Source organism: Mytilus trossulus, unplaced genomic scaffold (genome assembly GCF_036588685.1).
Source record: "Mytilus trossulus isolate FHL-02 unplaced genomic scaffold, PNRI_Mtr1.1.1.hap1 h1tg000457l__unscaffolded, whole genome shotgun sequence".
NCBI lineage: Eukaryota > Metazoa > Mollusca > Bivalvia > Mytilida > Mytilidae > Mytilus > Mytilus trossulus.
Window position 1 is genome coordinate 465931 of NW_026963370.1, and position 24304 is coordinate 490234.

At 31.2% G+C, this 24304-nt stretch overlaps 1 protein-coding gene across 1 annotated transcript in view; it reads right to left on the reverse strand.

Moving 5' to 3' along the window:
• Positions 1–21330, reverse strand: part of LOC134702401 (fibrillin-2-like) — a 60605-nt gene extending 39275 nt beyond the window's left edge. Inside the window, exons 1-14 of the mRNA XM_063563304.1 lie at positions 21212–21330; positions 20805–20975; positions 19440–19547; positions 17727–17840; positions 11825–11982; positions 10913–11021; positions 10477–10647; positions 8297–8467; positions 7774–7944; positions 7053–7157; positions 6624–6737; positions 2990–3103; positions 2142–2255; positions 1831–1944 (exon numbers count right to left, since the gene is read on the reverse strand). Coding sequence (XP_063419374.1) covers positions 1831–1944; positions 2142–2255; positions 2990–3103; positions 6624–6737; positions 7053–7157; positions 7774–7944; positions 8297–8467; positions 10477–10647; positions 10913–11021; positions 11825–11982; positions 17727–17840; positions 19440–19547; positions 20805–20975; positions 21212–21236 — 1759 coding nt within the window. The 5' untranslated portion in view covers positions 21237–21330. The remainder of the gene's footprint in view (positions 1–1830; positions 1945–2141; positions 2256–2989; positions 3104–6623; positions 6738–7052; positions 7158–7773; positions 7945–8296; positions 8468–10476; positions 10648–10912; positions 11022–11824; positions 11983–17726; positions 17841–19439; positions 19548–20804; positions 20976–21211) is intronic.
• Positions 21331–24304: the final 2974 nt, after the last annotated feature.

Below are 24304 nucleotides of genomic sequence, written 5' to 3' on the forward strand. Positions count from 1 at the left end.
TTTGAACGCCAGAGGCACTTTTTTGGCAACATAAAACTATCAGTGAAAATAAAAGCAAAAAAATAAAAAACCAACAGAATTAACAAGGCATAATTGTTTTGCAAAAAAGCTCAAGTAATAGGATCTTTGTATAAAACCCTTAGTAGTTGGTCACCAAATTCTACGAAACCGCACATTGGATTTACCAAATATCAAAGTTCTTTTCAAGAAAATGAATCATTTTTAGATAGCTGAGAATTAAAATAGCCTTCAAATGTGGTTTATAAGAAGATCAAAATCATTTACATGTTTTATTGCCCAAATATAAAACATACTAGAAATTGAGGCAGAAGGGAAACAATCATCTTAAGGTAGCACCCCACTGTTAAGTGTGTAGTTTCGAATTTCAGTCCTTGTGGATTTTTCAAAGAAGGAGACTAGTGTGCAATTAAATTCATTTTTCGATAGCTGAGGATTAAAATAGTCTTCGTATTGGATTGATATGAACTTCGAGGTTATGTTATGTATGTAGAATAGGCTGTTTTCTATACGACAGTCCGTCTTTGCATATCCATAACAAGTTTTTGTCGCACGAACTTGATTAAATTTTACGAAAAAACGGTCAAAGACACCCATTTTTCATTTGATCACTGGGAAGATTAATGTCAATAGTTATCAAAAGTACCAGGATTATAATTTTATACGCCAGACGCGCGTTTCGTCTACATAAGACTCATCAGTGACGCTCAGATCGAAATAGTTAAAAAGCCAAATAAATACAAAGTTGAAGAGCATTGAGGATCCAAAATTCCAAAAAGTTGTGCCAAATACGGCTAAGGTAATCTACTCCTGGGGTAAGAAAATCCTTAGTTTTTCGAAAAATTCAAAGTTTTGTAAACAGAAAATTTATAAAAATTACCATATAATTGATATTCATGTCAACCCCGAAGTGCTGACTACTGGGCTGGTGATACCCTCGGGGACGAAACGTCCACCAGCAGTGGCATCGACCCAGTGGTGTAAATAGTTATCAAAAGTACCAGGATCAACAGTTTCCAAAAAGGTATCACTTAAATGCATTGAAATTCTAGTTTGATCCAAATTTAACGAAGATATGTGACAATTTGATCCCCATTTTTGCAGCATTTTATTGTAAATAAATGCAGAATGTTGCTATGAACACAAATAAAAGGAATTATATTTCACTCTTTTATTTTTTTTTAAATGAAATCTATGGAAGATACTGATTACATAAAAATGCACATATACAACACAAACAGTTAGGTTAATGTACTAGTATTAGAAATCCAAAAAAAAAATCCAGATTGTTGCCATGGATACATCACCGAGAAATTATATTTTATCATTTGTACAACTGGATATAAAATATATGGAAGATTCTGGTTACATACATATGCACATTTATGACACAAAAAGTAACTGCTTAAGGCTTAATTTGCAATAAAGCAATAAATGGATGATGGTAAAATTTATGAGGGTAAATTTTGATATTTGTATGCCCCATTTATGTCTGTCTGGCTTCAGGTTAAAGATTTTTGTCGAGTTTTTTTTTATGAGGTTGAAGTCAAATCAAAGTGAAACTTAGTACACATATGATATGATACGATCTTTCTAATTCTAATACCAAAAATAAAGATTTCCACGGTCCATTGAACATAGCAATTGATAGCGCGGATTGAGCAAATCCTATATTAGAGACACATTTTTGTTTCGGAACTGTTTATTGCTAACTTAAGTTAACTTCAATGAATGAAAAAAATTTTTTTTAAATCAGTCTTTCAATATTTCATTTTTGACTTTGATAAATCCCGCTGAATGACATAGACTTACTGATTTCACAATGCACTCCGTCATAACCGGGAACACATGAACATGTGTATCCATTCACAGTATCTGAACAGCTACCTCCGTGTTCACATGGTCCAGATGCACATTCATTGATATCTGTTAAATTTAAACAAAAGAAAGAAAAAAAGATGTTTATTGGGAAGATGCAATTAACAAAAAAGGCTCACCATAGACACTAGTAATTGAAACTCACTGAAAGGAAAATTACAATTAACACTGATATAAATTTGTCAAATCAGTTTTTCTATTTTTCATTTCTGAGTCGAGCTGATAAGTCCCGCTGAATGACCTACCTCTTTCACAGTGAACTCCATTATAACCTGGAGCACATGTGCAGGTGTATCCATTCACTTCGTCAGTACATCTACCCCCATTATCACAAGGTCCAGACGCACATTCATCAATATCTGTAATTAACAAGATGATGTGTTAACAGACCAATGGAATGGGTAAAGGTGTTCCAATTGGTATCCTTCAAAAATCCAAACAGTTTTGCAAACACTATTTGAATAATCTATTCCTGAGATGGAAAATCTTTTGTATTCAGTCACCAATTCGGTTTGGACCTTAAATTGTCTGTTACCATCCGTTAACTTTCTTACGTGAAACTTACTGATTGAAATATGAAAATAAGCACCAAGGGTGACTGGGGTATAGAAATATGGTCACTTGGTTTTCTCCCGACCGGCAGTAAAACGCTTGCCGAAGTGGGGCGTCCGTTTGGCTGTGCGGGATGTATCAAGTTCGCAGTCACGTCCGGTCAGAAGGGGGGCGTTAACTCCGATGCCTCGTGTAAATAGAGTGCCACGCTCTTTGCACGTTCAGAACCCTTGCAACAACTCTCTGAGGGGTCCGTAGGTGGCCTGTTGCAAGGCAAAATTTCTGTCCCTATCCAATATACCCTCTTTTTCCGGTGGCAGTCCAAATTTCTCCGACCATCATCCCAGGTGGCCTCTATTGTATCAACCTACCTATTGTATTTATTGTGAACTTGTTCTCGTCCTGAATATGCATGAAATATTTGCCACTAGACGTTAAGCAATCAACAATCAATCAATCTTACGTGAAACTTACTGATTGAAATATGAAAATAAGCACTAAAATAGATTTTGACAAATCCCTCTGCACGACAAACACTTACCTCTTTCACAGTGAACACCATTATAACCTAGAGCACATGTGCAAGTGTATCCATTCACCTCATCTGTACAGCTACCTCCATTAACACAGGGTCCAGACGCACATTCATCATTATCTGTATTAAAACAACAAGAATTTTTCTTTAACATTGAAAATTGTGTGTTATAATTAGAACCCTTCAAAAATATTTACTAAATGTATACCTAGTCAGACAATCATGTTCCTTATGCGTTATTTTCCAATGAAATCATGAGTATATATTTCTGAGGAACATATTGACACGAAAAGCTTCACCTTGAGGTTGCAAGCTTCGAATATACAAAGTACACATAATTGTAGGCAGAAAAGTGAGTCCTTTGTTATAGGAACTCTATATAAATCAATTTCCCTTGTCAACATTTTCAAATACCATCGGAACCATTTTAAGATATTTCTTTATTTTTTTCTAAAGGGGATGCAGAACCCTACTGGAAACCTTAGATATTCGAGCTTTTGTAAAAAAAAACTTATTGTCTGTTATCTAGCGGAACATTTGCAGGTGTATGATTTTACTCCATCACGATAGGTACCTCTAAACTGGCGTACAGATAAGCCACATTCATTAATATCAGCAATTTCGTAGATCTGTTGATGATATTACTTTTTTTTTATTTCGGTAATTTATTTTTAAAAAAACGATTCGATTCAAGATCCTTGTATTCAATATCCAAATCTGCAATACCGTTGATGCATGTCCTTGTTCTATTAATAGATGCAGAGTTACTATATATTTTATTTTATTAGTATGCCTATTGAACCTTTTTAACCTGATGTTTGTTTAAATCTAGTAAAATTTGAAGTAAGTTTAAGGCAATGGCAATCAAAACCAAGGAGTAAACAAAGACTCACAAAACCAAAGAACATTTACATCAACATTTATAAATAATAATTTAGAAACAACACGAACTCCACTAAAAACCAGGAGTGAAATCAGGTGCTCTGGATGGGTAAGCATTTCCTGCACCGTATACGGCACTTGTCGTGTTATTTCTTTGTTCAGTTTGATAATAATGGAAGATTATTATGACTGAGGAAGACTATCAGGTAATAATCATTTGATAGGATAAATGATTTACCAAAAGCAGAACACTTTTTATATGTTTGTAGATTACTTCTTGAATATATTAAGTAAAAAATATCCTACATTGAAAACTGATTTTAGTTTCTTTACTATGTTGTCTTGTCAATTATCTATTTAGTTCAAATTCGATAATTAGTCTTGCAATATATCCGTTTTAAAACTTAAATAATAACTAACGTGTCTAGTGGACTTACCTTCGATTTTGGAACTATGTTTACGATACAACAATAGCAATGATAAAAAAAACATTTTTGAACATTTGATGTAAATTGCCGCTAATTTTAAAGGCAAAAGTTGCATTGGAAATTTATTGTAATTCGTTGAGGTATCAAAATGGGTAAGCAAATATAATTCAACATGATCAAATTTAAACACGCACAATGTTCATCAAAACGAAAGAATTGTACAAAAATAAGAAATTCCTAAATTGGAAAATCAATAAGCGTATAATCAAATAACACTAACAAAATGTGCTTATTTAAAAAATTACATGTAGGTGCTATTATTATTTTCATTATTTAAGTACCAAATATTTGTTTTTTTCTGTAATTTTTTGTATCATATTTTCCCGTTTTTTGTGAATTTTTCTTTGTCTGTATCATTTTCTAATCTTTTATCGTATCATCAGGAGGAGTTGTGTGAATTTCAGTTTGTAAATTGAAAACATGTGTTCTTATATATATCATTTAATAAATAGTCGAAAGTAAAATCGAAAAAATACTGAACTCAGAGGAAAATCAATTCGGAAAGTCCATAATCACATGGCAAAATCAAATAACAAAACGCATAAAAAACGAATGGACAAGAACTGTCATATTCCTGACTTGGTACAGCCATTTTCAAGTGTAGAAAATGGTCAATTAAACCTTGTGTTATAGCCCTAACCCTCTCACTTTGATGACCGTCTCATATATACCGCTGTTCAAAATTCATAAATCGAAAAAACAAGAATAAAAGAGAGGAGAAAGGTACCACAGGGATATTCAAACTCATAGATTCAAAATAAACTGACAAAGACATGCCTAAAATAGACAAAGATATAAATAATAGTACAGAAGACAAAACATAGGAAACTAAAAACTATAAACTAAGTAACACAAACCCAACCAAAAACTTGGACTTATCGCGGGTGCTCTGGAAGGGTAAACATATCCTGCTTGCATGAGGTACCCGTCGAGTTGCGCATGTTGCTCATGCATTTCAAGAGGGGCATTCAACCTGATAAATCGAATGTAAACTGACAACATTCAATAATTTCCATATGTAGTATAGTTTATAAAACTTAATCGTTCTATACATATATATTTATATTTGATATTCATTAAATTATAACTTTTCTCTTGTTTAGTTGATGTTTTAGAAACATAGGTTTTTACCCACGTTGTACAATGTTCTTATTACTTTTTGTCCTCTTTCAAATCTATGACTGGAAAGTACAGGATCTTATCAATATAATAGTGATACAATACATAGTATTTACTTGTTTAAAAAACTAGGTATTTACAGATGTGTCATGAAGATTATAATTGACTTGTTTCTAATCTAAAATGAAAATGACAATATCCAACTTACTGGTATTTAACACTAATAACTTATGACATACGACTATTTTTTTACTTTGTTTTTCATTAAAAAAAGACACAAGATAATCTTCATGACATATCTGTACTGAACTCTTTTACATACATTATTTGTTAATATTCACCAGGGCATTCTATTGACAAGTACAAATATTTAAATGGTCAAATGGCATAATTGAACGCGAAATTGTAAAAGAAGATACAACCTTACATACTTATTAAATTCTAACACGCACAGTGTGCATAAGTCCTCGTGAACGTGAAACTTGTCGGTTAGTTGTTCTATTTATAAAAGTTTCACAACTCTCGCATAAAAGCAAAATTTGCGAACAGTAGCAATACAGGTATTTATTTAAAAAAAGAAAAGAAATACAGGTTAATTGCAGAAATGTAAGTATAGTGATATTCAAATATTTATAACTTCACATTTAAAATGCTGTCAAAGACAAAAATAGCAATCAGTTCACATCAAAACTTCCAATATATTTAGTAAAAAGACATCATTAACAAAAATATTATCTATAAGTTATTAACGATATTAAAAAGGTAAGGTCAAGTAAATATTTGCTTTTTACGTTCTTTGTATGAGAAAGCTTGACCAATGATTTCTAAAGTATACATACCTCCTTATCTTTCTAGAGACTTTTGTCATCATGAGATTCAAAATCAACAAAGTAATGCCGATAGTCGTAATAACAAAACCGATCACGCAGCAGAATTCGGTCTAAAATATTTAGCGTATATTCTACGAATGTCTATATTTTCATCAGAAATATTATATTATCGTGATACAATGTCATATTGCTGCTTCTGAAATTGACTTTTTAATAACACAAGAAAAACGGAGAACTTGATTGTCTGATTTTTATTAAATTATAAGTTGCACATGTAATTAAGTTAGTTGAAAATGTTTAAGATATAGTGTGTATATATACCTAGTTCACAATGACGGCCAGCGTATCCTGGAACACATTCACAACTGTAAGCATTCACTTGATCTATACACTTTCCACCGTGTTGACAATCCACAGAGACACAATCATCAATATCTAAAACGAAAATCATCAAAAAAGTAAACTCACAAAAATAATAAACTCAGAAGAAAGTACCAATCGAATAGCAAAATCTAAACCTCAAACACATTAAACGAATGAAAACCAAAAGTTTCTCTGTTAGTTCATAGGGTAAAATCACTTAAATGATATAGTTTTGCAAAATGTTTTTCTTATGAAAACATTATATGATTCAACTACTTTAGACAAAATGTTTTTTTGCTTTATACTGTTAACATCTTTTCAATGCCACTCATTTAATGTATTAGACTTAAGTGTCGACGAAATTTATTCTAGACAACTAAAGCTTACTTGTTTCACAATTAGTGCCTTCGAATCCTATAAAACATGTGCATTTGTAACCATAGTGAATATTCGCACAAAATCCGTTTCGACAAGGGCCAGTCCCACAGTAATCTGCAATCAGATATCTATGTTGAAAACGATCAAGATCAAATGTATTGTAAAAATCATTTATAAAGTTTAATTAAATCATTATATATAGATACCAGGACTGCAATTTATCAATTATTTTTTGAATAATAAAACTAGTTAAAACAAAAATACATATCAAAATGACTCATACATTATCTCACAGTAAGTTGCTTATGGATGTTAGCTTCTTATGTTTTAGAATTAAGTCAGATTTTCGAACTAATTTTGTTTTATCCATTTGAATATCTTAAAAATTTTCCCATGGACCCTCTAATGGATCTTCATTTTTCTTTTTATAAATCTTTCACATGTATAATTATTAGCCATTTCTTAAAGTCTTATAAAATCTTATTAGTATTTTATATAGATTATGAGAACTTTAACTTGACAATGATAAAGCTATGAAAACTCAAGAGAGAACATTAAAACAATGACGAATATCTTAAAAACAAACATATTGACCCCTACATTTTTGTTTTGCTATTTTGGTTCCCCATTTAATCCCCTATCAACATATACTTGTGTAGAAATGAAGAAAATAATGTTCCTATGTAGATATACTATCGGAAACATTGATGGAGGCATTAAAAATACATACTTGGACAGGCTAGAGTATTACATGCTCCGTTTTCACTTGTGGTACCAACACAATCTTTTCCTCCGTGAGCAGGAGCTGGATTGTCGCATGCTCTTGTCCGGGTATTTGTACCGCCTCCACAAGTCACTGGACATGAACTATACTGAGACCATTCACTCCATACGCCATTGACTGTCAAAAAAAGATGTCACCAATTAGTGATACTTATTGGTAAAGATATCCAAATCAACGAAAAATCATGACAACAAACAATAAAATAAACATGTATATATAGTTTTACAACACGTTTTTCACCAAAAAAATTGTTAAAGCTTTTTTCGTGTTTTGCATTTATAATACTTAATATAGTAACATATAGGTATTTTTATATACTATTTTAATAATTTATCGTAGTTCATAAAAAGAATTTACACAAACTGCAATACTTTTTACTTAAAGAACATATGTAATAATCAATTTGTTTAAACTTGTTAACAAAAAGTGTTACCTACTATTTGTTAAAATTTGACACAATGCATCATACCTGGACATGCCTGGGTGTTACAGGTACTACTTGTGACAGAACTACCCGAACAAGAATTCCCGCCATGAGCTGGTGATGGATTATTGCAGTATCTGTAGCTATATTTATAGCCGGTTCCACAACTTTTAGAACAAGATCCATAACTCCCATACGACGACCAACCTCCATTAACTACATAATAGAAAAGTTAAAAGGCTATTTTTTTAAAATGATATAATTGTTAACAAAACGTCTTTACTCTACAATCCATAAACATATACAAGAACAGAATACTATTATTTATTATTTAGCGTGTTATTTTTGTCGCCAAGGGTCTTTTTATTCTTTTTCAAAACACTTTGCATAATTATATCAAATTTTCCAATTCCGCTATGTCTAAGGGTAATGGAATTTGCTTACAATCTATATTCACATTTTCCAACTTTTCAAATTATATCCTTCTGAAAGTCTCCTCAATATGAATTTATGTTTATGTATCATTGTAAGACTTAGTTTTGAAGAAAAAGATAAAATAGCAAAATTGAAGTACAAATTATGTTCTTTAAGTGTAATTGATTGCTATAGAATGCATAAGATATGCACACTGATATATAATACTATGTGAAAATTATTTCTTAAAGAGTTATACTTGATGTAAAACATTATGATGTAATATGAAAACAGAATAAATAAAAACAAAAGAGAAAAAATAAAAATAATTAATAAGACTCTCTATCTCTCATAAAAATCTTAATTGTTTTTTATCATACATTCAGTAGTTTTTAATATTTGATAAATAGCCTGCTGTTTAATCCATATTGCGTATCTTTGATGTGCACCCTTATTCATATCCTTTATCACACCCTTTATTACACCCCTACAATTTTTTATGTTTTACATTAACTCCGTTTTAGTTTATCCAAGCTTCTTCAGATTCCCCCCCCCCCCCCTCAAAATGGGTTTTCAATGAACGGTCATTCTGGCGTGGCGCAATTTATTGAATGTCGTAATTGTTTGGAATGTGACGTCACAAACGTCAATTTTCATATTTCTGACACACGAAATGCACTATAAAAAAATCAATAATTAAAGGCAACAGTAGTATACCTTTGTTCAAACTCATAAATCCGTGGACAAAAAACAAAATCGGGGTAACAAACTAAAACTGAGGGAAACGCATTAAATATAAGGTGAGAACAACGACACAACACTACAATGTAACACACACAGACACGGGCCAAACATCAGACAAAATCCCACGAGAATAACAAATATAACATCAAAACCAAATATATGTATTTGGGAGAGACAAGTTCCGTGACACGTCTTATCGAAATGTGAATTTACACAAAAAAATAAGAGAAAACAAACGATGCAACGTTCAAATGTAACACACACAGAAACGAACTATAATATAACAATGGCCATATTCCTGACTTGGTACAGGACATGTTTAAAGGAAAAATAGTAGGTTGAACTGGTTTTGTGGCATGCCAAACCTCCCTCTTTTATAGCCATGTGAAATATAATATTAAAATGACAACTCAACACCACAGGACTACAATATAAATAAATTGGAAAATACAATTGACAAAGGAACACACGAAGAACAGCCAACAAAAGGCAACAAGTTTAAAATTTTAATACGCCGAAAGTGCATTTGGTCCACGCCAGATCTACTAGTCACGCCCAGATACAAAAGTTTAAAAGCCGAAACAAGTAGAAATACCATACAAAACACACCAAAAAATACAATTAACAAAATATTTTGTAAACAATAGCACGTAAATTGTAAAGCAATCCAGGTGCTTCAGATGAGTAATTGAGCAGAGCTGTTAACGCTTTTAAAATAAGACAAAAGTAGAACTGAAGGTAACCAAGGTACTAGGGATCAGAAAGAAGTTCGTGTGTACTCTCCTGTAAAAATATATGAATAGTTTGAGTATAATACATAGCAAAATTCGTTTCACATGCCGTATCACCCTCGATCAATATTATCCTTTGGGCCTCTGGCTGATACTGGTATTTAGGGATGATATGTTATATGCTACGGAGTTTGCCATGTATTATTCTCTATATATAAATATCTGTCTGAATGATTATGTATGTTATTATGATCATCTATAACAGTAAAACTTTGGTTTTACCCACAAACTAAGATAACTTATCAGTTAAATCTGCCTAGTAACTCAAATACTTACTTGGACAGGCATGTGTATTGCAGGAGGCGTAGGCCGATGTGCTACCAGAGCAGTAATTTCCCCCATTTTTCGGACTAGGATTACTACATGATCGTGTATGATACCTAGTTCCACTCCCACATGATTTCGTACAAGAAGACCAACTTCCCCATGAAGACCATCCTCCGTGAACTGAAATCAATTTTTAAACATGAAATATTTTTACACATAGATGTTTAGTTCATTAATCAATTTGTCATTTATTCATTACCAAATATGAATTGAAAATGTAAAAAAAAAAAAAATACTCATTGACATTTTACATGATTTTTTACAATTTCGTCAAAGAAATCAAATAAGATTTTTACGACATTTTTCGATCCGGATACAACAGTTAGATAATTTAAAATGCCTACTCAACAATTTCAACTAAAAAGAATATTTCCATTTGTCTTACCGATACATCCAACAGTAAGATAATTGATATGTCCGTAGTTAGAATTGGTATTTGTACACCCTGAAGAACAGGTATACGATCTGCATTTATATTGCTTCATGATTTCTCTCTAAAATAAATGCAATGTATTGATCATTAATTGTACAGATTATTCTATAATATTTGTTCATCCAAGTTGAATTACGAAAATGAAATTCAAACAATACCTTTTTAGAATCGGCTTTTCTGTTTTGTTTCTTGGTTCTTTGAATATATTAACAATTTGCGTATATGTATGCAAAAAGTAAAAAAAATATACCAAACTCAAAGGAAACTATCGAAACGGACAGTCCCTTAATAAATGTTAAATTCAAATCGACAACAAACTAAAGGCAATGTCACTTGCAGTCGAAAGATTGATAATGACAATAAATAGTGCAGTCCATTGGTCATTACTCGTGTCCGTAATGTCCATAGTGTCATTAGTGATAGGATTGTTTTAAATTTTCAATGAACATACTTGTGTCTTGAACCAAAATACATTTTAAAACTTCACTGTTTTGCAGATTTGTAAAATTGCATTGACTGTAACTGTGAAATTGTTTACTAATTGGAACAACACATCATATTTCACATTATTTGTATAAATTTAATATTTTATACGATTAAATTATATGTTTTACCTTACTGGCTAACGAATGCGCTAAAACCACCCGCAGTAGGGACTAACTAATTACTCTTTTGATTAACATTCTTTAATTATTCAAATTAGAATTATAGCATGATATATCTTATGATTAGTTTTCAATGAAATCTAGACAGAAGAAAGCAAAGAATGTAATTTTTTTTTACATTTTACAGAAGTTCAGTACTAATTAAAAAAAAAGTCGACATTAGGAATTTTATTTATCATATACATCTTAATATACTAACGCCTCCTTCTCTAGAAGACGAATTCTCCTCACATTCTTCCCAGGAACAACCCTCTCTACATTCTTCAGCCGCGTTCGACCACCAGCCCCTTTTACGACGAACTAAAAATTTTGTGGCTGCCTTTTTACTTAAGGAAATATCATCGTTAAGAAATATATCTGTAAAATTGGAGTGTTTTAGCATTCCAAAAAGAAAATACATATCAAAAACAATCATTTTGGAATCACATTTTAATATTGTTAAAATTGTCATTATCTTTTGCAATTTAATCATAGATTTATTAATCATAATTTATCGTAACAAGATTTTTACACAGATAACCAACTACATTGAGTGTAAATGATACATTTGAGCAAAACATGTCATAAAATGTTTAATTATATCATACATTTTTAATCGTTGGTTATGACTTTGATAAGTTTACCTTTTGCTATAACTTGCACAAGAAGTGAAAATCCCAGAAGGTAAGCAAGGCACTCCATCAATATTTAGTCTGTTGTCATCTAAAGTCTGAAAAAAATAATTTATTTGTTTTACATAACAAACGTCTTATTATTTATTTAGTCAATTAACATATCTTTTTGTTAAACAATTTTTTTGTCAGATCATTAAACTATATCGATCACCGATAAGACAATGTATTAGTTTTTGAATATTTGAATTGTTTTAAGAAAAATGTGTATGCTTTACCGTTTAGACACCAACATGTGCTTAAATAATGCAAATACTTCGAACCATCAAAATGGATGCATGGTTTCTCTAGTGCTGAATTCAGGAAGCAGATTGATACTGGTGATAAAATTTCCTTTTTTCATATACTTCTATACATATTCAGTAAAAATTTTCATGTTCTCAATTTACAATGTGAATTGTTTTTGATTTTATCAGAAACTTCCAATAAATTCACATTGCGAACGTTTTCATGTTTCGATTTTTCTTGGCTGTATTGCCATAGTCAACTATTTGCTTCAAAGACACCATCGACTAATGGAAAAATGAATTTTTTGTATTCTAACTATAACGTTCAGCATGTCTTACAATGAAACGTATAACTCGCACACTATAAAAAAAAGTAAAAACACAAAAATACAAAACTCCGAGGAAAATTCAAAAAGGAAAATCAAAAATCAAAAGGCAAAATTAAAAGTCCAAACACATAAAACGAATGGATAACAACTGTCATATTCCTGACTTGGTACAGGCATTTTCTAATGTAGAAAATGGTGGATTGAACCTGGTTTTATAGCTAGCTAAACCTCTCACTTTTATGACAGTCGAAACGATTACTACCCGTTCTTATTAATTAACTTCTCTACACTATAATTTTCATAGTTTTATCAAAAATATCATTATAGTAAAAATACTTTAAAGTAATTCTTATCTTATATTTAACATATAAAATATTAATATGAAAAGAGTAAAATTAAATCTGAAGAAGTCTGTTAAAACGAACTACTTACGGCAACGAAATAAAGTGAAATGATCGAAAGTTTTACGAAAATGGTGTTTTCATTTGTACTTACGTGTATTGTTCGAAATAATTCGTGAATAGCAAAAGATAAACAAAGACATTTTGTTCAACTGACCTAATTCTAATGCAATAAGCATAACTCAAAATAAAGTCAGTGCAACTTATTTGTTTCGTTGATTTAATCTGTTATGTACAATTAGACGCATTTTGTTATTGTTATTTGTTTTTTTTTGTTATTCTATATAATTAGAAATGGCAATTTCTCTTTTAATTAATACATTACCCTTTCTATTTTTTAAAGACCCTTTATCAATCAAATATCCCAGTAGGTACAAAAGGGCTTAATGATTGGAAAATAACAATTATGTGTTCTCTTTTTTATTAATTTTCAGCACGCAAGATTAACAAGTACTTGTGCACGTTCAATTATTTGCACTATTATATGAAGGTTAGATAGAGGGAAAGTAATAGGCAATTTTACAAAAAAACAAAAGACAGTTATATTTAATCTTTACATTACTATCAGTACACTAGTTGTAGATAAATTAGTTACTTATAAGATTGACCATATTACATTTGTCAGGTTTTTGTAAAAATGGAAAATTGAAAAGTGCATACTATTTGAATTGAAATCACCACTTTTGGTTTAATATCGATGCTAGTCTCCTTGTTGATTTCCAAGTTAAACTTTAATATGAGAGACAAACCTATCGCAAGATTTATTTGAAGTATTCAATGATACAAAGTCAAAAGACGATCAAAGAACTCTGGAAATTATCAAAGTAAAGAAATACTATAACACTCCAAACTTATTTCCAAAAGAGGAAGTTCATATTAAATGACAAAATCAAACTGTATCTACCAACAGAACGAATCGATAACAAATGCTATATTCTTGACTTTGAACATGTATTTCCCTAAACAAATGCTGGTCTAAATTTTGTTTTATTAAAGCTTCTTTGATAGTTGTTTATATATCCATCATGTTTTAACACGTAAGCACCTTAAACAACCATATTATTCTATTTGATCATAACTGGGTTCCAGTAGCCAAAATATATGAATTATTCATAGTGAGAATACATTACACCAAATCGGTAGTAACGGAAAGTTTACATTCAGAATTATAACTCATCTATTCATTCATTTCAGTAATATTTAACACCTCCCTTCTAAGTTGTACAGATACCAAAAAAAGTAAAATCACAATATATACCGAATTTAAAGGAAAATCAATTCGGAAAGTCCATAATCACATGGCAAAATCAAATAACAAAACGCATCAAAAACGAATGGACAAGAACTGTCATTTTCCTGACTTGGTACATTTATACTATTAAAATAACGAAGTCAAATCAATTAGCTGTATAATGATATCATCTTTATTTATAATATATATGATGTATGATATTTCTAAGAAAACCAGGACATCTTCAAACAAAAACATTTTGAAAGCAGAGAAAATGTGCATCTTTCAAGACGAAACGAATTTAAAGTATCTAGGCTTGTGTATTTATATAATACCATGTTTTGGTTTTGTTGCAAATTTATTGATCCATATTGTAAATTTGAAATAAAACAATCAACAAACGGGATATTTATTAAAGAAGAGAGGCGAAATATACCGGAGGAACATTCTAACTCATAGGTACAAAATTACTGGCAACATATCACAACTTCGCTATTGCATATCATTAACATTTATTTATATAAATGTTTTATGGGGAATATAAAAAGGACAAGAGTGCATGCGTAATTTACATAATTGATGTTTTAACTTAAAAAAGTAAGAAAATTTCTCCGATACAATTTTTAAATGTATTAATGATACCGTGACAGTTTCTGAATTCTATAGATAAATACATACCTTTTTACATTAAAGACTCAAAAGCTGTAATGGACTGGCGTATATATTTTAGAGCTGGTTGATAAACAATGAAAACTTTTTTTCTTCGAAACTTCCGATTCAACCTCCATGTTCGTCTAAGGCATTCAGGCACTAGCAGTGAACAAAACGCGAATTATCATAACGCGTTTGTGTAAACTATACACATAATGTATACATATAAGTATTTGTGATACGATTGTCAATGAGACTATCATTTATAAGGGTATCGAACGATAATAAATAAAACAAAATTACATCATTGCACTATATGCTTTGTATCCTGCGAGGTTATATAACATTAATCTCGATTTGTCTAAATGTTTGTATATTTTTATCGGTTCATTGTGATAGTCAGGCTAATCACAACAGAACATGTTTGTTTTGTTTGCCAGATTTATTTCAAAGATACTTCTGCATTGCTTAATTATTCAATTCACATATCGTCAGTTTTTTGCAAAGACCGGTACTATGGGTTGTCTTAAATTTGCAATTAGATCAGCATGGCGAGAGTCTTTCAGTCCGTATTGAAGGCCTCACAGACTTTAAGAGTGAGAGAGAGAGAGAGAGAAAGCATTATTCCTTTTCGTTTTGTGGATTTTGCTGTTCATCAACGGGTTTGTGTCGTAAATTTATATAAATACATATTGTTTTTTTTCTATATAATTACCAAGAATATTTTTAAATGTGGAAAGCTAATATCGAATAGTAATATATGACAGACAACGGCATGAAAACACAAACCAACTGAAAGATTATAACGAACAATCACCGAGTATCAATTTTAGTAGACAACAATCAACTGACCTGAACAATATGATCTTTAATTGGTATACGCACCAACAAAATGTTATTGCCCACTATATCAGTACCTGAGAGGAAAACGTAGCGTTTCAAAAATTGACAGTGGCGTTAAAATATTTTTTTAGGCGAAAAGACATTATTATGGTGAAAGGAGTGGCAAAAATGATAATTGGCAAACGGAGAAAGCCTGATGTACATTATTTACAGGAATCGTGTATGCATTGCAAAGAAGACAAGACGATTTTATTTATGCATGAAAAACATAGATGTAGAATCATTTCATAAAACATGCAGTATTGTCATCATTATTTTTGTATACAAAGCCGATACTAAGAAATACTAAGAACGATTTATGCATACAATACATGACAACTTGTGTACACAAAAGCTGGATTCAAATAATTTTTGAATGAGTGTAAATGTATTCAGTACCAATTCTTGATGTGATTTTTAATTTACTCTACAAATGACGATGTATGTCTGCAATGCCTATTATACAATTTTTTTGGTGTATATAAGTAAGAAGTTGTGGCATGAGTGCCAATAAGAAAACACAGTCTTAGCACACACTTAACAGCAAGCTATAAAGTTTCCAAAATTAAGGCAACAGTAGTATACCGCTGTTCGAAATTCATAAATCGAGTGAGAAAAAAAAATCCGGGTTACAAACTTAAACTGCAGGAAACACATCAAATATGATAGGAAAAACAGAAACAGAAAACAAAATTGAAATTTAACACACACACACACAGACGAACTATAATTTAACAATGATTGGTACTTGACATTTTGAACCTGGTTTTATGGCATGCCAAACCTCTTGCTATTATGGCAATGTTAAATGTAACATTAAAATGACAACATTACATGATAGGACTACAATACAAATATATAGGGGAACATTAAGGACAGAGAAACACACGAATATAAGAATAATAGCTAACAAGTGTTGCCAAGTTTAAATTTAATAAGCCAGGCGCGCGTTTCGTCCACACAAGACTAAACAGTGACGCTCTGACGAAAAAAGTTCGAAAGCCAGAAAAACAAAAGTACAAAGTTTAAATAATAGTTGAATTTGTTTACACTAATAGGGTTTTTTTTCTCTCAAATATTTTATAAATTTCATGTTGGAGCCTTCTATAAATTACTATACGGTATATCATTTGACCAATGTTGTTAACAAAAGTCACCTTATTTCAACTCTGCTAGTTAGCTATGTTTGTTTCATTTGCAATAAATCATTTATATCTAAAGTATTATCAAGCTATTAATGTAAAACAAATTAAACAGAAAAACCAACTTTTAATCTTTAAAAAATAACCCGAAAAACGAGAAACACTTATAAACCACATTGACAACGACGACACACTCAGTATGTAATGTACATATTCATAACCTTCAAGGAGTATTTGACTTTATGGACTATGGCTATACAAAAGACAATAAGTATGTATAATGTCTTAAAACAGGTGTTTGTACGTATATACAGAACATTTAATCTCAGAACGAAATATTAATACAATTACTCTACTCAAAACGAAATATACAGGAGAAAAATTAAGGTTTCGTAAAAAATGCAAACGTGAACTTGATTGTCTGACTAGATACACTATAACTATTTAGATTGTCAATATCTTATTGAAGTTCATAACACATTGATTTATCTTTGATTTACCACAGACATATTTGAAAAAAAGACTTATAATAATTGTTTCATTTAGCAAATAGAGTCATAGTTTTACCTAGTTCACAATGATGACCAACGTATCCTGAAACACATTCACACATGTAATCATTAACTTTATCTAAACAGTTTCCACCATGAAGACAGTCAACAGAGATACAATCATCAATATCTGTAATAAAAGAGGATCGTGCATTGCTTGAATAAGGCCGTGTTCACACCAAACGCCGTGTACAGTAAACATGTTTTCATTTGGTTTAGTGTAACGTACACTAGTTTCACATGACATTTGTTCAGATCTATACACCTTGTTTAGTTACCTGTACATAAGATTTGTTCACATTTTTAAACAATATGTCATTTAAATGTTGATTACGTAGAACCGAATTCAAATTTACAAACAACTGTATTAACAGTTAAGGAACGACCATTTGACTTTAAAAAAAAGGGGGGATGAATTTTTCTACAATTTGATTTAAAAACATCGGGTCATACAGATGATTAGAATGAACAAATATTTTGAATCCAAAGTTTCCCCATACAATATAGTGTTAAATATTAAATTGGTACCATCGAAAAAAAAAAAAATATATAAAATTTCGCGCGAGAAACAAATTCGGACTCAGACCCCCCTCCTCCCTTTTCTTTTTTAAGTAAAGTGGTTACTCCTTTGAGAAAGTCATTTTGGTTGATTTGCAGTAGTTTAAAGAGGTCTCGATTACGCTTTAAAAACGTAGGCTGCATCACTGTGCTTACAGACAAAGAAAAAAATGCAATGTTTTAAAGAGGATCACTACATTTCTATCTTTCCGTTTGTTTTAAATAGTATTTTTTTCTCCAAGGAGTATTTGGCAAAAGGAGGGGGAAATTGTTTTTTTTTCTAATTGTATTTTAACGGATCTGAGATACTACACAAAAAAAAGTTAACCTCACCTTTTTCAGTATTGCATTTATTAATGAATCGTTGTTTGAGTATAGACCATTGGCAAATATTTCTGTCAGTGTGTATGTCCAGTCGATTCGGGAAGACCTTGTCATATGAATTATTTGTTCGGCAATGATGAATCGATGGATAAGTCTTGATAAGGGGTTAATAATGCTACATAAAGTGTTTTTATAACAAAAAAATATATCAAGTTTAGAGAAATATTTCTGTAAATAACTTTATTAATAAGTGTTATATAAGTATCAATTTTATATAAAATTCGTTTCTTTTTTAAATAAATGGGAAAATTACAGTTCAAAATGCCTAGTTTTGTGTACACTTAACCTACACAAGGCCTACATCGACTATCGACTGCATGTAGAGAAAACACGATTTAAACTACATGTAAACATTGAGTTTTATCAATGGGAACGTAATTATGTTTAGTTTATGTGTGAGTTAAACTAACACAACACCGAGTTTAGGTCAATGTGAACACGGCCTTACATACTTTAAAGTTTATTAAACGGCCATCTTAAGGCGACATTTCATTTACATTTCGGTGAACCGATGAGAGTTATTCTTTGTTTAGTTCTATTGTAGAACCCATGTCAAAACTCACAAATCATACAACATTTCTTTAAATATAAACGTGTTAAAATTCTATAAATCACAAATACTGTTTTTTTTCAGATCCACAAAGAAAACAATTATGATCAATGCTTCGTTTCAAAATCAAAACTCATTACCAGTTAAAATAATGTGTGGAATAGCAAACATAAAGGACGGTCTCCATTCATATTATAGTCCTACAGAACTCTTTAAAATAAGATAAATAAAACTCACCTATTTCACAGTTATTTCCTTGGAATCCTTCAATACAAGTGCACTTATAGCCATAGTGAATATTTGCACATGACGCCCCATTTTCACAAGGTTTGGATCCGCAATAATCTGAAATGGAGCATTATACATATTATATTAAGACAAAGTTCCTATTGTCAAACATTATGATTTTTAAATGATTAGTATGTAACTGCTAATTGTTAATTCAAACTTTTCAGTTTTTAATTTGAAACCCTGCATTCCAGAAATTCTAAATTCTTTTCTATGTGTTTCTAACTTTCAAATTGATAATTTTGGATTCGTATATTTGTATCAATAACATTAGACAGCTGCCATGGTCATATTTTTCCAATTTATTTTCCAATTACATTTGATTATTTATTCGCAAGATTTCTAAAGATTTATTGTGTTTATCCATTTCCCCCCTCAAATACAACATATCAGACATGATTTCAGGAAGTATATGTAGTTGCTTCTAAGTTGAATTCTATTAATTTTAACACGTAATATTACAAAACAAATAATAAGATGACGATAAAAACCAGAAAATATTATGCCCATACATAGGGCATAAAAAATAGGTATGATTGCCAATGAGACAACCCTCCACAACAGACCAAATATTAGTAACACAAAATAACGACTAAAAGTAACCGCCGTAATCCTAGATATGATCATTCTGAATGAAACTGTGATGTTCGGCAACGTAAACATTTTTTATGAGCACATAAATCGCATTTTGACACAATATTCACATCTATCAAGTAGCTGGTCACACAATGAAAATAGTACTTAACTTTTGATGGAAAACAACGGTCATTAAATTCTATGACAGACTTAATTTCTATTTGGTAGATAGATTATTTAGAAAGTGTATCTATCAATAAAGACGTGCAGGATTCCTTGGGGTACTTCCTATATTGTAGTGGTATGAGTGTGCCGCAAAAGATGGTCACTTTTTCATGCCCTGCTGGTTATAACAGGGTCGCTTTTTCATACCCTGCTGGTAAGAACAGTGTTTTTTCTTCTCTTAAACATGATGGCTTTTTTAACTGTTTAAGATTCAGTCTAGAACCCGGGTCTAGAACTGCATCTATAGAACAGGGTATATTTTTATTATTATTTTTTAAAACAGGGTATGTTTTTCATTGTTTTTGCTGTTGGCACAGTTATATCCTAAATGATAGTAAGTAACACCCCTCCGGGGCGGGATTATAGAAATTCGGAAGTAACGAGGACCAAATACGCGTATTAGATTTATTTCATGTCTTAGTAATAATATGGTATTACCTCATTGAATGACATTCTATTTAATAATGTTATGAAAACATGTATATATTTTTTATGATATGTGCGTTCAAATACCTGGACAAGCCTGAGTATTGCAAACTCCATTTTCAATGCTCGCACCCACGCAATTATTTCCTCCATGTGCTGGTGTAGGATTATCACATGTTCTCGTCCGTGTGTTCGTGCCACCTCCGCAAGTTTCAGGACATGCACTAAACTTTGACCATTCATTCCATCCGCCGTGAACTGTCAATATTGAAAGATGTCATATAACCCTATAAACTATTTATCTATACATTTCAAATGATGACCAATATTTGACTTTTTAATTTTCCAGATGAAATTTGTTCTCATTTGTTCTTTTAATTCAGGTGACATAGGCTGAAACAACAAAAAAGACGCTGAACGGATTTCAAAATATTTTGTGATTATTATTAAAATAGAAACTAAACTAAACAATGAACCATGCGTTTAAAACTTACCAGGACATTCTCCGCTCCAGCACATAGAATATTCCGTGTCTAATCCTTTACACGATGCACCGCCATTGGCAGGGGAGGGATTGTTGCATGTTCTATATCTGGAATGAGCTCCACTCCCACAGGTCACTGGACACGACCCATAACTGGACCATACACTCCATTGACCGTCAACTGTGAAAATTGAGATACGAAGTTACGTTTGTTCACCACATCTGCATTACAAAAAATATGCCCCTTTGAATAATTTTCAAAATATTAGGATTTGATAATCTAAATTCTAAATCAGTTATCGTTTGTGCTATACCACCGGGCCGTCGTTAGACTACATCGTCAGTAAATCGTAATTAGATTTTACTTTGATTGTTGATCTTTGCAAGTGACACATTTACCCATACTCTCCTTTTGACGTCGACATTTGGGAAGAGCAGACACTTTATAGCCAAAGATTTGGCTTCGTCAAGACCCTCCTCTATTTACAAACTTCCTTAAATTAGTAGAATGCAATTCCTACGGAAGATACTGCTGTAAGGTTGTGTTTGTTTATTTCAGATTTGGTTTGTCTAGATTAAATCATCACTCACTGTTGAAAGGGGCACAAAAAAATTAATGTCGAGAATTTCATTCAAACAAAAATAGATGAATCATTGAAATAGAGTGGACTTACATGTAGACAGACATTGAATAAAAAAGTTGGAAGGGATGTTATTATATTTAAACCTCTATAACTAGTGGCTGGTTTTTTTATTTAGCGTTGGAAACGCTAATTTCTGATATCCAGGGTTAGTCGCTTGGTTTATGGCAGATTTTTTTGCGCTTGGATAACATATTTGCAGTTTACAGACTATATAAATCGTATGATAGCATTAGCCTCTGATTACCACGGTTAATAGCTAACCGTGACTTTCCGTGTCATATACAGTCTGCCACCTCGAACATATTCGGCGATTTTGATATAACATTTTCGAAGACATATAAGCATTTTTATCACCAAATTTTAGTACATATCTAAAATGGCATTTCATATCATAGAACATATATCATATCTGTTAATAAATGCTTTGGCCATATTTGTCAACTGTAATCTTGTTATTTTCAATGAGCATCTAAGAGAACTAATTAAAGCATGCTCAAGCGTTTTATACTAAAATCAAAACTTTATCAATATCAATATATATATAGTATTAAAAACAAGATACCTGGACATGGAGAAGAGTTACATATCGTATACTGCTTTGAGGTACCGGAACAAGCAGACCCTCCACAAGATGGTTTTGGTTTGTTACAGTATCTGGATCTGTACTGGTTATTAGTAGTACCACCACATGATACTGGACAGTTATTCCATGGATCATATGAGCTCCATGAACCATGTACTGGAAATAAAAAAATTATAATAATAAACCGATAAACATTTGATGTGTTACTGTAATAACTCCTATAAGTTGTGCTACGAACCAATATTTGGAAAGTAGAAATTGTTTCATTACATAAAAACATAAAATACCATAAATAGAGCAGCCAATGTCACTCTTAAACGTGAACTTTCTAAACATTTAATCAAATAAAAGTTACCATTAAAACATGCCAATACTATAGCACTCACAACTAAGTTGATGGTACGATCTAGGACTGAACGTCCATCATTAACGCTAAAAACAGACAGAATATATATGACAACAACTCGGACTCTTGGTTTTTCAACAACGTCAATCAACGATCGATTCTGGACACCAAAAGGTTAGAAAGTTAATTGGAGGAATATTAAGGAATAGATAAAAACGTTACGTACCTGCACAACATTGCGTATTACAAGACGATGAACTGTATTCTGTAGTTATAGTAAAACCCCACCAACCGGTGCCGCATTTCCTGCTCCTTGTTCTTGTACCTGTGTTACACGATCTCGTGCAGGAACTCCAGCTTGTCCAACCTGATTGTTCCTCGCATCCTTCAACTAGAACTTATCATATATAAAGTAACATAGCAACCGTAATTAGTGATCTAATGATTCTTTCATATAAGTTGTTTAATTCAAAGAATCTGATCAATAATGTATTTAATGTAATAAAAACAAGTACATGTAGTTGAATACTATTTTGATTTATGTTTACTTATATAACTTGGACAACTGCAGTATTATGTGTTGCAAATGCATATTTGAATAAAATATTACTGTTCAACATAAACATTTTAATGACTGGCCACTTTTGTATTTTAATATGGATAACGCATTCAGTAGATTAAAATTATTATTTCAAATGGCAATTATTTGTCTTAGATAAAAAAAAAAACAAAAAAAAACAATATTAATGTATATACATTTAGATTCAGTTAAACAAAAAAATGTGAATTTTAATAGTTGGATATTTAACAAAAACTCGAAGCTTTAAAAAATTATTAAAGAAGACTAAAATATCAACATCTCCTAATAAAATGATTATGTACTACAAAAAAGAATTCATTCTTATCGTATCAATAGAATATGTCCCTTCTTTAAACATGATTTAATATTAAAAATTGAAAAAGATCAATTGTTGTCTTATAAAATAAAAACATTTACAATTTTCCCTTTGCTAAATGATAACTTTGCAACTTATTTGTTTCCAGGAATAACAACTTTTTGGGGGAAAGCTGTATATGTTTCGAATAACATTCAGTGGTTTTGTGCATACATCAAATTATTTCTGTATATCAGAATAGAACAGTACTTGGGTTTTTTCAGTTTTATACTTGTATAAAAAAAATAGTAATAAGAATGTGTAATAGATAAACCTTTAATGAATATCGACAAATGAGTATATCTATTCTTATAAAACCATGTATACTCACCTTCTACAGCTAAGAAGACAAGAAAAAAGCAGCTTCGAAATAAATGTGTCGTCATATTGAAAATGTGTGCTTGTGCTTCAGTTAAAATCTCGTTTAAGATATCTTATGAAATCACATGTACAAATATATCTATTGGAAATTATCATGTGACCGAAAAAATATAAGTAGTTTTGGTGTTGTTTGTTAGTTTAAGGTAATAAGACTTTCAGGAATAGTGCAGCAGAGTAAACACATGTATTATTTTACAAAACCTTGTGTTCTAAT